The sequence below is a fragment of the Erythrolamprus reginae genome, chromosome 4, assembly GCF_031021105.1.
Source record: "Erythrolamprus reginae isolate rEryReg1 chromosome 4, rEryReg1.hap1, whole genome shotgun sequence".
NCBI classification, from domain to species: Eukaryota; Metazoa; Chordata; class Lepidosauria; order Squamata; family Dipsadidae; genus Erythrolamprus; species Erythrolamprus reginae.
In genome coordinates, this window is record NC_091953.1 from 91,810,841 (window position 1) to 91,830,481 (window position 19,641).

The window sequence follows — 19,641 nt, forward strand, 5'->3', positions numbered from 1 at the left end:
TTGGCGTTTCAAGAGGTAATATCTCAAAAGTAATGACTGCTTTTGAAAGAGAAGGGAAAATGTCCTTAGCCAAGCACAGGCCAAGTTGTCTGAGAGAGACCGTCGGACTCTAAACGAATTGTTAGAGCGGATCGCAAGACCACAGCTCCTAAAATCACTGCAGAGCTCAATAGACACGTACAGAACCCAGTGTCCACAAAAACTGTTCACAAATCTGGATTTCATGGAAGAGCTTCAATTAGAAAACCTCTGCTCTCAAAGACAAATGTTTCAAAGCGTTTAGAGTGGTCTAGAAACCACCAGAAATGGTCCCTTGAGCAGTGGAAAAATGTGATTTTCTCTGAAAAATCATTGTTTATCCTTTTTCCGACCTCTGGCCGTGTTTACGTTTGGAGACAGCCAAAAGAATCATTTCATCCAGACTGCCTTCTCACAACCGTCAAACATGGTGTGGGTTCAGTGATGATCTAGGGTGCTATTTCTTGGAAATCCACCAGGCCAATGATTTCCCTTCATGGAAGAATTAACAGCCATCACTATTTAGGAATTTTGGCCGACCAAATTCATCCTATGGTTCAAGAACTGTTTCCAGAGGGGGGATGCCATCTTTCAAGATGATAATGCACCAATCCATAGAGCAAGAATTGTTAAAGAATGGCACGAGGAACATTCTAATGAAGTTCAGCATCTCATCTGGCCACCACAATCACCAGACCTCAACATTATTGAGCATTTATGGTCGATTTTAGAGATTCAAGTAAGAAGATGATTTCCACCACCATCATCTCTAAAAGAACTGGAGGGTGCTTTAACTGAATAATGGGCTAAAACTCCTTTGGAAACAATTCACAATTTCATGAATCAATACCTTGGAGAATTGAGGCTGTATTTGCCACAAAAGATGGACCAACACCACATTAAAAGATATTTTGATGATTTTTCAAGGTGTTTCCTTTTTTTGGCACCCCCAGTAGCTGCTGCTGTAGTTTCAGCCCCTGCGTCCTTTCTTCCTGGCAGCCACTCTGTGCGGCGGCTGAAGCTGCAGCGGTGGCTATCTTGGTGTAGAAAGCCGGATAGGAAACGGTGTCCCAAAACTCTGCACCCTGCGTGCAGCCAATCCCAGTGAAATCAGCCACAGCGCCAAGCAAGCTGCCAGCCACCCAGCCTGCATCCCCCAGCCCCCATTTGCCCGCAGCAGACATACTATGGCTGTGAGTCAGTGGGGGGGCAGGGGGTGAAAACCAGGCGGCTGATAGCTTGCTTCGCGGTTGCAGCCCATTTCATCAGAATTGGCGGGGCACAGATGTTTCAGCTTTCCATGCCATCCTAATCTCTGGGGGGTGTTGGTTCCAGAGGGTCAGGGCCGCCACAGAGAAGGCTCTTCCCATGGGAGATGTCTCAATTCCCCCATGCCTGACAGCAGAGGTGGGTTTTGAGTTTACAAAAGGCCAGGACGGTGGGGGCAATCCTAATCTCCGGGGCGAGTTGATTCCAGAGGGTTAGGGCCGCCAGACGACATTGTTTAGTCAATCATACCAAATGGCTAAGTCGTGGAGAAATATTGGTAGCTGAGGAAGCACGTTGTTGCCACAGTTATGCTCATTTTTGCTTGACTGTGCCAGGAAGCATGATTTTTTTTAACATGATTTCCCCCTGATTTTTAAACACTATAAAACAGTTTTCCCCTGATTTATTCTGTTTTTTTCACTAATTCCCTGATATTTCCCAAACTGCCGATTTCCCTGATAATTCCCTAATTTCCCTGTTTGCCAGGTTTGCTGGACACCCTGAGTGGGTCAAGTAGGTCCTGGGTGGTCTTAGGCAAGTGGTCTGTCATCACTAGCCCCCCTCATGGACTTCCCCAGCCTGAAATACCTCATGTGCACTTAATAAGTCAATGCGTGGCTGAAAGGTGGGAGTGATCCCATTCAAGATATGAGATTCATTCCCACAAATCCTCAGGTTACAAATGGAATGGATAGGCTCTATTACATTTGTAACTCAAGGACTAACTATATAAGCACAATGGAAGTTTCACTTAGGAGCCACTCAACAACTAAGTTACTGGTCCCAATTATGGTTGCTAAATGATGAACTGTAAAAAAACTTAAATATGTCTGCTTAAATATGTTTTAGAAAAAAACATGCTATTAAAAATGGGAGAACTATCTAAGTTATAAAGAAACATTATAGCAATTAATTCAGCATATCATCAGACCCAAGCATGTTAAGAAAGGGAATGCTGGGAATGCATTTTTGCAACAACAGTTCTGTCAGCCTACATTTTTGTATTCATTTATCTGTGAGCAAAACGTATGGAGCCCAATGGGACTTTTAAATAATACTGTCTTAGACTGCACTGCAATCACTGCATTTAACCCTAGTTCTAAAATAGGTCTTTAGAACAATATATCTTTAGAACAGAACAATATGAATATGAAGATATACAGTAGTCTCATTTAAGGACACTTTCAGCATTCTTAGCAAATACAATGCAATATGAAATGTTTATTTATTTTAATTTTTTTATTTACCTCCCAGCTAGATTTTGTAAAAGATGAGTATAAAAAAATAATTTTACCTAAGATGAAATCAAAACTAAAAGTTTCACACTAGAACATATACCCACAAAAGGCTTTCGTTTTGTTCCAAAAAACAAATAAACTTAATATAATGAATTGAACCAATGTAAATCAAATGTGAAGTTAAAATTGAATTCCGGGATAGCAATTTCCCATTTAATATATTTTGGAATATATTAAAGCTTACATAAAAGCTATACTAATATTTTAAATATAGTGAATATTTAAAACATACCTGATTGTGGATTCTCAGGTGGCAAGTTACCATCTAATAAATCTGAATCTTCAAATCCTTTAATAATAACAAAAGGAGTAAAAGAACACTTTAAATTGCATATAATGTATCCCCCAATTTGCCTAGTGGAATTGTACATAATTTCCAGCTTCAGTCATTACATTAAGATTACCTTAACTATATCTCAGATTCATGTTTTGTTGCTCTCTAAATACCAAAAATGTTTCTGAATTAATGTTTCATAATTATGAATACACAGGTATCAAAAAACAAAATTTGTATATAATTTCCCCCAAATTATTATTCCCCCAAAATTATTATTCCATAACATCTATAAAATGTTTATTTTTTTACTTTTTAAAAATGGTTTCCAATATAGTGTAAACTGAAAATATTTTGACATCTAAAAATACTTCATTTTTATTAAAGGCACAATAAAAGAGCTGCATTCAATTGCATTAATGCATTTTTCACAAAAAGCAAAAGCAATTCTGAGGTAGAAAACCTTCCTATTTTGAGCAGCTGATGGTGAAATTCCAAAATCCTGCAGAAGTTTTATTTTATTTCTTCCTGCATTATGACTCCGAGTCATAAATTTCCAAATCATAGTCAGTGTGAGTTAAAAACAGATCATGCGAGACTTTGTCATTGTCTTTTTTCTTAAAGTAACCAAATTTCAGTGAAATTATGTGGATATTGTATACTAGGACTTCAGCAAGGATAGAATAATCTGAGATAGATAGTACTACCACAGATGGATTCTCAATTGGCTGACCAACTGCACTCTGAGGGTAGTCTTCACTGGAACTACACCTATATTGAGGGAAGCATGCAGTGGAATACCTCAGGATTGGGTTTTGGATCCAGTACTCTTCAACATACAAAATAGATGTTGAAACCCTGGGAAACAGTGCAAAGAACAACAACAACAAAGATGATAAAGGGTCTGAAAGCTAAAACATATGACAAACGGTTGATGGATTTACATATGTGTACTGTATGGAAAATAAGAATCTGGGGGCGGGGGGGGGGGGGCAGATTATTCCAGGACCAGAAGGCCTGTCACAAAGAAGAGAGTATTGACTTATTCTCTAGATAGTCCTGCACCAGAGAACAGGACAAGAAGCAATGAGTGGAAGCTTATCAAATAAAGTTAAAGCCTAGAAGTAAGCATAAATATTCTGACAGTGAGAGCAATTAAACCAATGGAATAACTTGCTTCCTGTGGTTGTGGACAACCTTTTGATTGATATCACATAAGTCTCCTGTCTTGACAGGGGGGCTTGACTTCTAAAATCCCTTTCAACCCTATGATTATGTGAGTAGGCACTAAAGATGTACTTTTTTGGGGGGAAACTTACCCCCACTGTTGCCATGACTTCCAGGTCTGGGCTGAGGAGGTGGTGCTGGTACTTTTGGGGAATCATCCTCACCTGATAAAGAAAGATAAGTACAACTTTCAAACTGGAAAATGAGGTATAGTGATACCTCATCTTATGAACCTCCTCATCATACAAACTTTTTAAGATAAGAACCCGGGGTTTAAGATTTTTTTGCCTCTTCTTCGGAACTATTTTCACCTTATGAACCCGCCACCGCCACTGGGATGCCCCACCTCTGAACTTCCGTTGCCAGCAAAGCGCCCATTTTTTTGCTGCTGGGATTTCCCTGAGGCTCCCCTCCATGGGAAACCCCACCTCTGGACTTCCGTGGTTTTGCGATGCTGCAGGGGAATCCCAGCAAGGGAATCCCAGCAGCGCAAAAACGGGTGCTTCGCTGGCAGCGGAAGTCCGGAGGTGGGGTTTCCCAGCGAAGGGAGCCTCAGCGAAATCGCAACATCGTAAAAACATGGACGTCCGGAGGTGGGGTTTCGAGGACTTCGGTGTTTTTGCAATGCTGCAATTATAGTTGTAGAGTTCTTTATACATGTCTTGGCTATGATATGATTTGTATGTGAATTACATGCAGTTACACTTCTCAATTTTACCATAAATCAGAAAAGTGTAAGTAAAGTGTGTACATGAAAAAATACATGAAAATACATGAAAAAATACATGAGAAAAATACAGGAAAAAAAATATGAAAATGATTCCCGAATTTTCAGAGCTGGTACTGGTTTGGATGGAAATAAATGTCTCTGCTTGAAGGAAAATATATTTCCTAACCGTTTAGCTCAGTAATACACGTTTTGATTAAATCATGCTATATCACTGCAACATATTACAAGTGGAAATTTTTAAAGAAAGTGCAAAACCATTAACTTATACCAAATTCAAAAACAAAAAGCTCAGCCATTTAAGTATTGGGGACATATTGCATAATAATAATAATGATAATAATAATAATAATAATAGTAGTAGTAGTAGTAGTAGTAGTAGTAGTTGAGGTCACATATAACACATTTATTTTGCCATTTAAAATCTAAATAGTTTAACTGTTATTTATTTAATTATTTATTTATTGTATTTATATGCCGCTTATTCCAAATGGAATCGAATAGCTGAGTACCCTTTTTATATTTTTATAGGCACCATACATATAAATTTACATTAAATTTAAAATTTAAAACTGCCATTTTGATGTTTAATGAGAAATTCATTTCACTGATGATTCAGTAATGAAAACAAAGTAAGTATATTTACTTTCTTTACAGGCTTTTAATTATTTATCACCATCCTTCATATTCCCAAATAAATATATGGTATACAGTAGTACCTCGTGATACGAACCCCTCATCATACGAACTTTTCGAGATACGAACCTGAGGTTAGGAAAATTTTTGCCTCTTCTTACGAACTTTTTTTGCCTTACGAACCTGCCGCCCGAACCCGGAGGTTCGGCAAAAGTTCGCATTCGGCGTTTGGGTTCAGGAGGCCGCAGAGAAGCCCCGCCGCCTGGCTGTCACCTTTTGAAACAGCCGGGGGGCTTCTCGGCGTTCTCCCGAACCCAAATGCCGAATCTGAACTTTTGCCGAACTTCCGGGTTCGGCGTTCGGGAGAACGCCGAGACGCCCCCCCCCCCCGGCTGTTTCAAAAGGCGACAGCCGGGTGGTGGCGCTTCTCGGCGGCCTCCCAAACCTGAACCCGAACTTTTCGGCATTTGGGAGAATGCTGAGAAGTGCCCAGCAGAGCACCATTCTTTTGGTTGTTGTTTTTTTTGCTTGCCCCATTAATTGATTTTGTATTGTTTCCTATGGGAAACATTGTTTTGTCTTACGAACTTTTCACCTTAGAAACCTCCTCCTGGAACCAATTAAGTTCATAAGACGAGGTATCACTGTATTTAAGACAACTTGCCAACCTCTGTAAAGTTGGGGGGGGGGGTCTTCCACATGTAACTAATGAATACTTTTTGTTTATGCCAAGCCCATTAGAAGGCTTTCTTCTCATCTAATTGTCTTAAAAATATTGTATTTTTCAGAGTATAAGATGCATCTTAATTTTGGGGGAGGAAAAGATGGGGGGAAAATCTACCTACCAGGTATTCATCTGGCAAGCGTCCTTAGTCTGTTCAGTTTCACATTATTTTATCCCCTAGTTAGGGCTGAAAAAACCTTTATCAAAAGGAGTAGGAATGAAAATAAGCCTGCAAAAACTTAGGGTTAGAAAAAACCTTCTTGAAAAAACCTTCAGAAGTAGGAAGCCGGGAAGATCATTAGCACCTAGTCAGGGCTGGGGGGAAAAAAGCTTCAAAAAAGCTGCATTCGGAGTATAAGACACACCCAAATTTTCAGTCTCTTTTTGGGAGGAAAAAGGTGCTTCTTATATGCCGAAAAATACACTAGTTATTTTTCTCAGTTGTACTTAAACTATACAAAACTAATACTTAGGAAACTATGGTAAATTCTAACAAGTGATGTTATGAGCAACTTCTTCTAATGCTTACCATTTACAGCATCTCCTAAGTCGAAGCCATCATCTAGACAGAAAAATATATAAGATATCAATGCCTCATGTAGAATAACCAAACCAAAGGCTAGGGGTCATGCATGAAAGGATATATATATATATATATGTCTCACATGTTTTTGCTGAATTTTTTTAAAATTAAGGGAGACTAGGATAGCGCTATTTCAGCTTTATTCTTGCCTCATCAGCTAGCCATACCCTTACTGGGATTTGATCCTGGGGCTGCTATCTTGTATGTGTATGTATGTATGTATGTATGTATGTATGTATGTATGTATGTATATATGTGTATGTATGTGTATATAATTATACTGTGAAAAACAAACAAATCTATTGGCACAAAGTAGTAAATGAGACAAACAATAGAGAACTATATTAATTAATTTGATGAATCTTCAAATGTTTTCTAGAATCCACTGGTATTTTTTACAATTACAGTGATACCTCGTCTTACGAACTTAATTGGTTCTGGGATGAGGTTTGTAAGGTGAAAAGTTTGTAAGACAAAACAATGTTTCCCATAGGAATCAATGGAAAAGCGATTAATGCGTGCAAGCCCAAAACTCACCCTTTTTGCCAGCCGAAGTGCCCGTTTTTGCGCTGCTGGGATTCCTCTGAGGCTCCCCTCCATAGGAAACCCCACCTCTGGACTTCTGTGTTTTTGTGATACTGTAGGGGAATCCCAGCAGGGGAATCCCAGTAGCACAAAAACGGGTGCTTCGCTGGCAATGGAAGTCCGGAGGTGGTGTTTCCCAGCGAGGGGAGCCTCAGCGAAATTGCAGCATCGCAAAAACACAGAAGTCCTCGAAACCCCACCTCCGGACTTCCATGTTTTTGTGATGCTGCGATTTCACTGAGGCTCCCCTCGCTGGGAAACCTCGCCCCTGGACTTCCATTCCCAGTGAAGCGCCCGTTTTTGCGCTGCTGGGATTCCCCTGCAGCATCGCAAAAACACGGAAGTCCAGAAGTGGTGTTTCCCATGGAGGGGAGCCTCAGGGGAATCCCAGCAGCGCAAAAATGAGCGCTTCATTGGCAACAAAAGTCTGGAGGCGGGGCATCCCAGTGGCGGTGGCTTGGGTTTGTAAGGTGAAAATAGTTTGGAAGAAGCGGCAAAATAATTTTAAACCCCGGGTTTGTATCTTGAAAAGTTTGTATGACGAGGGGTTTGTAAGACGAGGTATCACTGTATTTAAAGAGTTTTCTTATGTTAATAGGAAAAGAACATTAAAGGAGTATATTTTTGAACCATAGCCATTTATTTTCAAATGCAACCACATTCATAAAATAAAACCGTTCCAAAAATATGCTTACTTCAAAAATCTATACTTACTTGGCTTTTTGGTAACTGTACTAGACCTTTTAGTAGTAGCTAAAATATAAAAGTAGAATATAATTGGTTGCAATGATACATTAAGACAGAACAGAATAAACATTTAGTCCTTAAATCCTTGTTTGTAGTCCTTTAGAAGTGAAAATCAGTGGCATGATTTCATATAACCAAAAAGCACTAAAAGACACTTTATACAATTTTTTAAAAGTATTCTCATTCAAATTAATATAAAGCAAAAAAACAATTTTTTAAAAATCCTAACTACGGTACCCATTATTTTATTACTGTAAGTACTGATGCTCCCAAAATATGCTCCATCATTATACAATGCTCCATCCCTTCAACAGTGATGATAAACTGATTTTGTAATAACTAAATCTACAAGTAGGCAGAGATTCATTTTTTAAAAAATCTTTCCTTCCAAATATATGAAGGTGCGTGAGATTCCGATTGTCTATCAGCAGGTTGATTGTTTCTAAAAATATGGACAAAAGAGGACAAATTTGGTTTGGTAGAAGATGCCACCAAAGAAAGATAAGGTTTCACAGTGAGCTGCATCCCAACTGGGGCTGTAGGGGAGAAAAAGTACTGTTGAAAACAGTTCTTCAAAATCTACATGAAAGACAGTTAGATGGCAGAACCCAGTGTTGTTTATTGTTCCATTCTAAGCCACTCTCCTTTATGTTTCCTAGAAATTTGCATTTGAAATATATTAAGTTATCCCATGGTACCCTGTGCACAAATAGTACAAGGGGAAAATAAAAATACAAACACATACATAAGTACCATACATAATGAAATACAGCTCTCTGCTATGGTTATTGCTAGTAAACAGGTTGAAAAGAATTTCAAATGCCATGTTTACCATACTTTCTCTATATTTGTTATAAAAGTCCACCTAATGGAACAGCAGAAAATGCATAAAACGTTTTGGGACTGTCTGTCTATCAGTTAAATGGGCAAAAACAGAGTATTCAGTGAATATTTAGTGAACAGAAAAAAACCAACGGAAAAATCATGTTTGAAATGATGTCCTATCCAGCTGTAACTATTTGGGGGGGGGGGGATCCCCAATGCATCTCTAAAGGAAGAACCAGAACAGCTGCTTGAAATGTTCTCACCTCTTCCTATCTAACCTATGTTTTTCTTTCCTACCTGACTACATGACCTAAAATGAGGTACATGAAGTCATCCAATGCTTCGTAAAACACATTCACTCACTCATATGTGCAATAAGAATAAATGAGAAGAAAAATAGATAAAAGCACACAGACAGAAATTTGTTTTGAGTAGACTCCCAGACTCATTCCCATATAGGCAATGTTATGTCCGCTACCTGAATATAATCTCTGAAGAAGAAGAAAAGGCATAAAACGCTTTACCTTACACTGAAAAAAAGGCAGATAATTCTTATAATATAATTCTTATTGGTAAAGAATGTAGAGAGTATTCCAGAAGCTATGCTCTGTGTTTAATTTGTTAGCGGTGATCATGATGATATAATATATAACTTTCCTTTTTAAAAAAAACTCTGTATGTTAATAAGCATATATTTAAAACCCTACAACATTAGCATTTAGAAAAGCTTAAATTGTAATTTGTTGCCTTGCCAGCAAGTTAAAGCTTACTAGCAGAATAAAATGCACTGCTCAAACCAGGAAGATCCTAGGCACCTAGATTGAGCAAGCTATAAAATGATGTAGTATTATATAACTCAAACAAAATCTAGTTATAATTTGAGTAACATCACATTATAATGTAATAATAATAATAATAATAATAATAATAATAATAATAATAATTTATTAGACTTGTATGCCGCCCCTCTCCGAAGAGAAAGAAGTAATATTACTATTACTATAATATGTATAGAAAGTCATTTTCAGGTCTTGTAAGATTATAATATGCTGGCTCTGTTAAAAAGTGCTATTGCTAACATGGTGTAAGCTGCCCTGAGCCTAAGGAGAAGGCCGGCCTAAAATAAAAAAAAATTAAATTAAAATAAAATAAAATAAATAAATAATCACTTACCAATATTTTCAAGTGCATCACTTAAATCGAAACCTTGTCCTATTCCACAAAAACAAAAATATTATTGTTTTGCATATTCTAAACCAACATTTACTTATGCATAAATAATAATTTATAGCCCATTGCAATTTGTATTGCTTTGAATGGATTACAGGCACAAACATAAATACATAATATATAAATCAGTAGTGGGTTGTAAATACTGCTGACACCGTTTTCCATGCACACTTGTGCGTGACGCTTCTGTGCATGCATAGAAGCGTCCCAGGTGGGTGGGCGGAGCATTCCACCTCCGCTGCTACTGGTTCATCGAACCAGGCCGAAACAACAAACAATTGAACATTTGAGAGGGGCATTCTAGCACAGAGTCTGTTGTGTGTTTTAATGTTTCTTTAAAAAGAACAGGTAGAAGCCATGAATCTTGGGAAAGATATTTCAGGGAGTAAGCACTAAGACAGAAAACTCTCAATTCCAGGGTCCAGTCAGAAACATTGTTTCATTGATGGGACTATGGTCATGCTAACTCTGTCACACAAGCAAAAACAGCAGTCTCCCAACTAACTTGGTCCTATACTATGAAAGGCTGATAACCAGTGATATTCAATATTTTGCTCTGTACTTGGAAACCTACTTGGAACCAGTATAATTCATGGAGCAAAGGCATTACATAGCCATGTCATTGTTTCCATGCCATAGCATGCTATAGCTTCTGTATCTAGCAATGGTTAAAAGCTTGTGAATAAATAATTTATTCTGTTTGATCGATGTCCCATTCTTTCTTGTAAGTCTTTTTTTAAAAAAAATTAATTACTTTATTAGGGGGAAAAGTTTATATACAAATATATGTAGCAAACGTCAATACATACACAACTTTAAAAACAAGAGAGATGACCTTGCTGTCTCATACATTTCTAAATTATTTGTAGATTTTCATATGAGTATCATACATACTTATACATTTTAGCTCTATTTCTTATAATAGTAATAATAATAACTAAAATTCATAAAAAAGACTTAATTATTAATGTCCGGTAAATGTAATTCTAAATCAAACAAGTACGTCTTATCAAATGATGGAATATCTACCATTTAACTAATCCTTGCCCACCTAGATTCTGGCATATCTGAAATAGCTTATCCACTTCATTCTCATAAGATCTCCTAAATGTGATGTGTTTAAGATAATTTTTCCCTTTCTTCTTTTTATTTTTGAAACCAATACCATTTATCCCAAATTTTGTAGAAGATTGAGTCTTCTTTCTCTTTTATACACGTAGTTAATCTATTTATTTCTGCCAATTCCATTATTTTATTTTTAATATATACAGAATTTGTTCTGTGACTAGGTTCTTAAGTAGACTACGTTCTAAACTTTGTAAGTAGAAGCAATTTTTCCCATAGGAATCAATGTAAAAGCAAATAATATGTGCAAACCCATTAGGAAAGAAATAAAAGCTCAGAATTTGGGTGGGAGGAGGAGGAGGAAGAAGAGGAGGAAGACAGTCACTACCGAAGGAAGAAGGGGAGAGGAGGGGAATTTTTAAAAATGCAAAACTTTTAAGGCTTAAAAAAAGATACACCCGGCGCAAGGCTGCCTCTCATACATTGCGTCAGAGAGAGAAACCCAGGGGGAATGGCAGGAAACTGGCCGGGCCTTTGTGACGCCCTCAAATTTCCTAGGAAATTTTTACGGGCTCAGGTTCTTAAGGAGAGGCAAAAAAATCTTGAACACCCGGTTCTTATCTAGAAAAGTTCTTAAGTAGAGGCGTTCTTAAGTAGAGTTACCACCGTACATTGGTGGGCATGGAGACTTTTTTCTAGTTTTTGGCGTAACAGATTCTTGCAGCTGTAATCAAATGTATAATTAAATACAGTGATCCCTCGGGTTTCGCGAGGGTTCCGTTCCAAGACCCCTCGCAAAACTCGGTTTTTCGTGATATAGCGGTGCGGAAGTAAAAACACCATCTGCGCATGCGCGCCCTTTTTTTCATGGCCGCACATGCGCAGATGGTGGAGTTTGCGTGTGGGCGGCGGGGAAGACCCAGGGAAGGTTCCTTCGGCCGCCCAACAGCTGATCTGCTCCGCAGCGCGGCAGCAGCGAGGAGCCGAAGATGGGGTTTCCCCGCAACGGGGAAACCCCATCTTCGGCTCCTCGCTGCTGCCGCGCTGCGGAGCAGATCAGCTGTTGGGCGGCCGAAGGAACCTTCCCTGGGTCTTCCCGCCGCCCAGGCAAAGGGGAAACCCCAAGATCGCTTGCCGCTTGCCCGTTCACCCACCCGCCCGGCTGCTCGCTTGCCCGTTCACCCGGCCGGCCGCTCCGCTTGCCCGTTCACCCGCCCGGCCGGCCGCTCCGCTTGCCCGTTCACCCACCCGCCCGGCTGCTCGCTTGCCACTCGAGAGCAAGAGGGGGAGAGATAGAGAAAGAGAGAGAAGGAAAGAAAGAGATGAGAGAGGGAGGAAGAGAGTGTGAGAGAGGAAGAAGCAAGATAGAGAAAGAGAGAGAGAAAGAAAGATGAGAAAGGAAGGGAGTGACGTCATCGGGTGGAAAAATCGCGATACAGTGATCTCTCGGTTAGCGCGGGGGTTACGTTCCAAGACCTCCCGCGCTAACCGATTTCCGCGTTATACTGGATGCGGAAGTAAAAACCACCATCTGCGCATGTGCGCCATTTTTTTCATGGCCGCACATGCGCAGATGGTGGAGTTTGCGTGTGGGCGGCGGGGAAGACCAAGGGAAGTTTCCTTCAGCCGCCCAACAGCTGATCTGCTCCGCAGCGCGGAAGCAGCGAGGAGCCGAAGATGGGGTAAAGGCAAAGGGGAAACCCCATCTTCGGCTCCTCGCTGCTGCCGCGCTGCGGAGCGGATCAGGTGTTGGGCGGCTGAAGGAACCTTCCCTTGGTCTTCCTGCCGCCCAGGCAAAGGGGAAACTCCAAGATCGCTTGCCGCTTGCCGCTTTGCAGCTTGGAGCCTTGCTTCGCCTCCTTCGCTGCAATAGGCAAGCGGCAAGCGATCTTGAGAAAGAGAGAGAAAGGAGGGCGACTTGCCAGTCCACGCCCCCCTGGATGAACAGCCTCGCATGGCCCCAGCGCCGGGCTCCGCTGTTGCCTCCGCCCCCATTCGGCTCTGCAGCTGAGAGGCCTTCCCGGCAGAGCCCTCCCCAACAGCTCCCGCTGCCAGCGCAAAAAAGAAAAGAAAAAGAAATCCCCAAAAGAGGCAGGCACAAAGCGGGGGCACAAGGGGAGCTGCCCGGCAGAGGTTGCTTTTTTTCTTCTCGTGGGCAAGTGGAGGGGGGGAGAGAGAAGGGAGGAAGAGAGTGTGAGAGAGGAAGAGAGAGAGAAATGATAGAAAAAAGGGGAGAAAAAAGAGAAATGAGAAAATGATTGAAGCATAGTGACAGGAAAGAAAGAGAAAGAGACAGAGAAGTGACTCTTGGTGATGACGTATGACGTCATCGGGTGGGAAAAACCGTGGTATAGCAAAAAAACCGTGGAGTATTTTTTAATTAATATTTTTTGAAAAACCGCGTTGCAGCGTTTCGCACTAATCGAGACCGTGCTAATCGAGGGATCACTGTATAGCGTTTCGCAAAGCTCAAGATCGCGAAACTCGGGGGATCACTGTATCTATCATCTTTTTTAATCTTTGTGTCGACCATTTCTAATAAGAAAATTTCTGGTTCCAATTTTATGTCAATTTGTATAATCTCTTTTGTCCAATTCCAATTATTTTTTCCAATCGATTCTGGCCTCTACACATGTCCACCACATGTGGAAGTATGTTCCTAGCTCACTTTTGCATTTCCAGCATTTAGGAGAAATCCCTGGATAAATTTTGGCTAATCTTACTGGAGTGATGTGCCAGCGGTAAAATATGTTATAAAGACTTTCTTTATAGGCTGAAGAGATTGTTAACTTTAAATTTCCCAATCATCCCAATTGATTGAGTGATCTATGTTTTGTCTTAAATACATTTCAAAAACAGTTCATCTGGTTCTATTCATACAATATATTAAAAGTGACAGCTTATTAAATTATTTGGCTCACATAACAACTACCAGCTAAAATCAACTCACTTACTTAAAGCAATTAACAGACAGATTCTAATATTGGGTACAAATAGCAAACTACAACAACACCAAAATTATGGCCCTAACATGAAACACATACTCAGATGAGCAGTGTAAATTTACACCAGAGGTGGACTGCCCCAGTTCCGACCAGTGATGGCAGGTTGGCCTCGCCCCTGAACTGGCTCTCTCAGCGGCACCATAGGCTGTGCCATCTTGTTTTTCCTTTTGCACATGCACAGAGGCTTGGTTTTGGACACTGCACATGTATGTGTGAGATGAAGCAAACTGGCAGCGAGGTAAGTTAGAACCCTTCCCGATTTATATATGTTAGACATTGATGATATGTCATGATATATTTATTCACAAAGTTGACTAATCCTATGGAAAATATTGTAAGAAGAAAAAACACTCTCACATGCCCCAAACATTTTATTTTTTAAATTCTTCTTTCAAAGGTTTCCTCCACTGCTTCCCACATAAATAGAAATAAAAGACCTGGTGGTGCCCTAATGAGATTTAATATACTCGACTAAACTGCTCTAAATCATTTTAATAAACACCCCCTACTGTTTGTTCCCTGTTCCTTTCATGTCCATGGCACCATTTAAGGCATTTCTGAATTGAAAGAATGAACCAGTGATATCACTGTTGCCCAGGGGACGTCTGTGGAGGCACCTTTCATGTCTCCATCAAGGAGTTGGAACGAATGATGGCAACTCACCCACTATGCTGCAGCACATGGGTGTCGAATGCAGACTTGCTAATCTCCAATCCAACATCCTAACCATGTGACCCACTGTGATCCTAACATTGGTGAAAATAATCTTCACTATCACCCCAGGCCAGTGTATTCACAGAATTATAGGATACCAATAATTGTTTGCATGGACTAGATTTTGTACACTATGGCTGGGTATGCCACAGAAATTCGCTGATATCTTCCTGATTGCCTTTATTTTATTATTTTAGATTATTTTAATTAAGGGCGGCATAGAAATTCATTCATTCATTCATTCATTCATTCATTCATTTATTTGATTTCTATGCCACCCTTCTTGAGGCAACTCAGGGCAGCATACAACATTAATATAACAATATATACGAAATCTAATATCTCTAAAATATGAACATTTACTAAAAACATTTAAAAGACCCCATGAACACTCGCATGCATTCATCCAATCTAATCATATCTCATATCGGCCAGAGACAGTCTCATCACTCATGCCCCCCATGCCTGCTGGCAAAGATAGGCTTTTAAGGTTTTGCGAAAGACCAGGAGGGGGCAGTACGTATCTCCGGAGGGAGTTCATTACAGAGGGCCGGGGCCGCCACAGAGAAGGCTCTGCCAGTCGACACTGTCTGGCTGACGGGACCTGGAGAAGGCTGACTCTGTGGGACCTAACTGGCCACTGGGATACATGAGGCAGAAGATGGTCCCGAAGATAATCTGGTCCTAAGCCATGTAAGGCTTTGTAAGTCATTAATCAGCACTTTGAATTGGGCCCAGAGACCAATTGGCAGCCAGTTCAGCTTGCGGAGTGATGTTGAAATGTGGGCAGATCTTGGTAGTCCCACTATAGCTCGCATGGCTGCATTTCGCATAATTTGTGGTCTCCAAACAGTCTTCAAAGGCAGTCCCATGTAGAGAGCATTGCAGTAATTGAAGCTTGAGGTGATAAGGGCATGAGTGACTGTGAGAAGTGACTCCCTGTCCAAATAGGGCTGCAACTGGTGCACAAGGCGTAGCCATGCAACCCCCCCCCCCCCCCGCCACAACCGAGAGATGGTCTTCTAAGCTCAGCTGTGGATCGAGGACGCCCAAGTTGCGGGGGGCAAAAACTCCCCCTCCCCAGGGTAATGGACGGATAGTTGGTATTGTTCCTGGGAGGAAAAACCCACAGAAATCCAAATAAATAAATAAATAAACAATGAACAGGATATTAGTGAAACAAATCACCAACTGCATGCATAACTTGTATTTCAGTAATGCTGTTAGGTGCCACATAGATTTTACAGTCAATCTTAGAAAATAAAAGTGTGATCACACCTAAATATTTTGTTCAGTTTATCAATAAATTGCTATTTTGTTAATGGTTGAGCTAACTAACTGCCACTACTCTGTACCATAATATTTTTTCTAAATCCTAAATGTGCTCACAGGTAGGAAAAAGATTGAGAATTTTTGTTCTACAGCTGCTGGGTTGAAAAAAGAATTTGAACAGAGGGGAAGGAAATATCCATAAATAAAATTATCTTTAGCAACAGAAATTAGCAACCTGTTCACACATCTTATTAAATAATTTTAGACCTTCAATCCTTTGATAAATAACAGTGTTGTCATTTTCCCAGTGGGCTCACCACACATGAAGCCAAAATGGAACATTATTATATTTTGGCATTTAATTCTTGCCAGATTCTCAGCAATTGATTTTTACTCATCAATCAAGCTAAAAAGTAGATATACATAAATTCCAACATAAAATATATTATATATGACCAGTCAAAATAGTTCCCCAACTTTGATTTACAAACCAATCAGGGAAGAGGCACATAGACATTTAAACTAGATGCCTTCTTCAACTAGTCTAACAAAGCCTTTTTTGGTGTGTCTTTGGGAGGGGCGCCATGATTCAGCGGTTAAAGCACTGAACTTGTCAGCTGGAAAGTCTAGCAGTTTGAAAGCATGCAAATGCAAGTAGATAAATAGGTACCACTTTGGATGGAAGGTAACAGTGTTAAGTGCATCTTGGCATATTGTCATGCTGGCCACATGACCACAAAAATGCCTTCAAACATTGGCTCTCTCAGCTAAGAAACGGAGATGAGCATCTTGAGTCAGACATGACTGGATTTTTACTTTATGTCTTTATTATTTGATTATGGAAATCAGCCCATGCTACAGAAAAATCAATCACTTGTGAGTGTACGTACCATAATGCAGTTTGCTCCTTGTTGCACTTTCCTATTCTTAACTCTATTGGAAAGATAGCTCCTTGTATATTACCAGTAAGGATGGGCAAAATGGTCACACATTAATTGTTCTGTACCCAGAATAGCTATTTTGGGATGGTTTATGCCCAAACATTTAGATTGGGTATGCAATGAAACAAGTAATGTAGTTGTTGTAGGCAGAAATGTTTGAGAGTCAACAGCAGGAAAAATTAAGGCTGATTTTGATGTAGCAATAACAACCTAGGACAGTGATGGTGAACCTTTTTTCTCTCGGGTACTGAAAGAGTGTAGGCGCGTGCTATCGGTATGTGCAAGTGCCCACACCCATAATTCAATACCTGGAAAGGGCAAAAACAGCTTCCCCCGCTCCCTGGAGTCCTTCTGGCCTGTTTCTCAACTTCTGGTGTCTCAGTAGGCTCGTGTTTTGCCCTCCCCAGACTCCAAAGGCAAAAATGCCCTCCCTCATCCCCTCGGAGGCTCTCTGGAAGCCAAAAATACCTTCCCAGAGCCTCTGTGTGAGCCAAAAATCAGCTGGCTGGCACACACATGCACACTGGATCTGAGCTAGGGCAACAGCTCCTGTGCCAGCAGATATGGCTCCGTGTGCCACCTGTGGCACCCGTGCCATAGGTTCACCATCACTGACCTAGGAGAAGCAGGGGGAAAAGGAAGGTGCCAAGAAGTTTGGGGCACAGAAAAGCACCATATTTCCTTGACTTTGAAGAAGAGTAGCAGATGATTTGCATTATCCTTGTCCTATTCAATCCATAAAATTACTTTGAGTTCCTACAGATTTCTATATCTTATAAAAATCTGAGAAGAGTTTTTTAGTGACTCATGGCTAATTCACAAATATTCAACATAGCAATAGTGCATTTAGACTTATATACTGCTTCATAATGCTTTTACAGCCCTCTCTAAGCAGTTACAGAATCAGCATATTGCCCCTAACAATCTGGGTCCTCATTTTACCCAACTCGGAGGGCTGGAAGGCTGAAACAACTTTGAATCGGTGGTGAGTTTTGAACTGCTGAACTACAGCTAGCAGTTAGCTAAAGTAGCCTGCAGTGCTGTGTTTGTTTCATAATCAAAACATGTATTTATTTTCCATTTCAAGCACACCTAATATATGAGATATTTCTTTGACTCTCCACTCTCAAAATAGAAGTTGGCTGAAAATATACCCACTGTCCATTCTAACACTTCAGGATTCTCTGTAATCCAGAGCGAAGTACTGACATCAGCCACTTATCATTTTATTTTCTAAGGAAACATATACAATCTACAGAAACTATAGAATTATTGTAAGAAATAATACTTTAAATTGTGCTTGGCTGCATGTTAATTTCCAATTTTATTTAATAAAGATACATATTGAATATTATATACCTTTTGGGGGATGGTCATAACTTCGGTGTCTAAGTGAACAGTGATAAATCAAGGGCTACTGCAATTTCCTGTAGCTTTCATATCTAGCCTTTTCCCACCATAGACCAGAAGAATAATTGCATTTTTCTAATTCCAGGTTCTCTAGCTGTACAATCTACACTTGCAACTTTATTGTTGTTTAACATTCTATCAGACTTTATGAAATCCTTTAAATTATTCGTTGATTGCTAACACATGTGGTTAATTCTCAAAAACAACACTGGTTTCAGCAAACCACCTTCCCAAGCTGAAGGAAATCAGCAACTGGCAGATGACCTGAATGTGTTCTACTGCAGGTTGAAAAGAAGGCACAACCACCTATCTGCACAACCTCCATCCCAGACACACCAACAACAGCCATATCTTCTACAACTGAACCCATCCCATTGGGTTTACAGCCATCACTCTACTAAACAAATAATTCCCTCAACACTGTCAACTATTTACTAAGTCTGCACTTCTATTTCTACTATTTTTTTCTCATCATTCCTATCATCCTTTTCCTCCCACTTAGGACTGTATGGCTGTAACTTGTTGCTTGTATCCTAAGATTTGTATTAATGCTGATTGTTTCTTCATTGCTTATTTGACCCTATGACAATTATTAAGTGTTGTACGACATGATTGTTGACAAATTTATCTTTTTCTTTTATGGACACTGAGAGCATGTGCACCAAAGACAAATTCCTTGTGTGTCCAATCACACTTGGCCAATCAAGAATTCTATTCTATTCTATTCTAAATAGTCCTTGACTTAATATCTATTGTTTAACGATAATTTGAAATTACAATGGATTTTCTCAGTGTTTTTTAAATTAAGATAGCTGCAAATCATGGTCATGTAAAACCACATTTTAGCAACCAGCTCACTTTAGCAGCATCTCGCAGTTACATGACTGTGTTACACATTTTTTACTGATTTCTATGCACTTACTCCCAGTTTCTGGGGGGGAAATTTCCATTGTGGAAAATGGAATGACACTAATGATCATCATTAAAAATACTAGTAATTTTGAAAGGGTTTTAGGGGGTGCTCAGGGAGGGGTAACACTTCTGGTGTAGGGGCATGTCATGTCCTTTTATGGCAGCTCATTTAGGGCAGC

The 19,641-nt window shown here is 40.0% G+C and overlaps 1 protein-coding gene across 2 annotated transcripts in view; it reads right to left on the reverse strand.

Moving 5' to 3' along the window:
• The window catches only part of LOC139166799 (CD99 antigen-like), a 48,715-nt gene that overhangs the window by 17,087 nt on the left and 11,987 nt on the right, over window positions 1-19,641 (reverse strand). For both annotated transcript variants that reach the window (XM_070750883.1, XM_070750882.1), the window contains exons 2-6: window positions 10,087-10,125; window positions 8,056-8,094; window positions 6,703-6,735; window positions 4,179-4,250; window positions 2,818-2,874 (exon numbers count right to left, since the gene is read on the reverse strand). In XM_070750883.1, coding sequence (XP_070606984.1) covers window positions 2,818-2,874; window positions 4,179-4,250; window positions 6,703-6,735; window positions 8,056-8,094; window positions 10,087-10,125 — 240 coding nt within the window. The remainder of the gene's footprint in view (window positions 1-2,817; window positions 2,875-4,178; window positions 4,251-6,702; window positions 6,736-8,055; window positions 8,095-10,086; window positions 10,126-19,641) is intronic.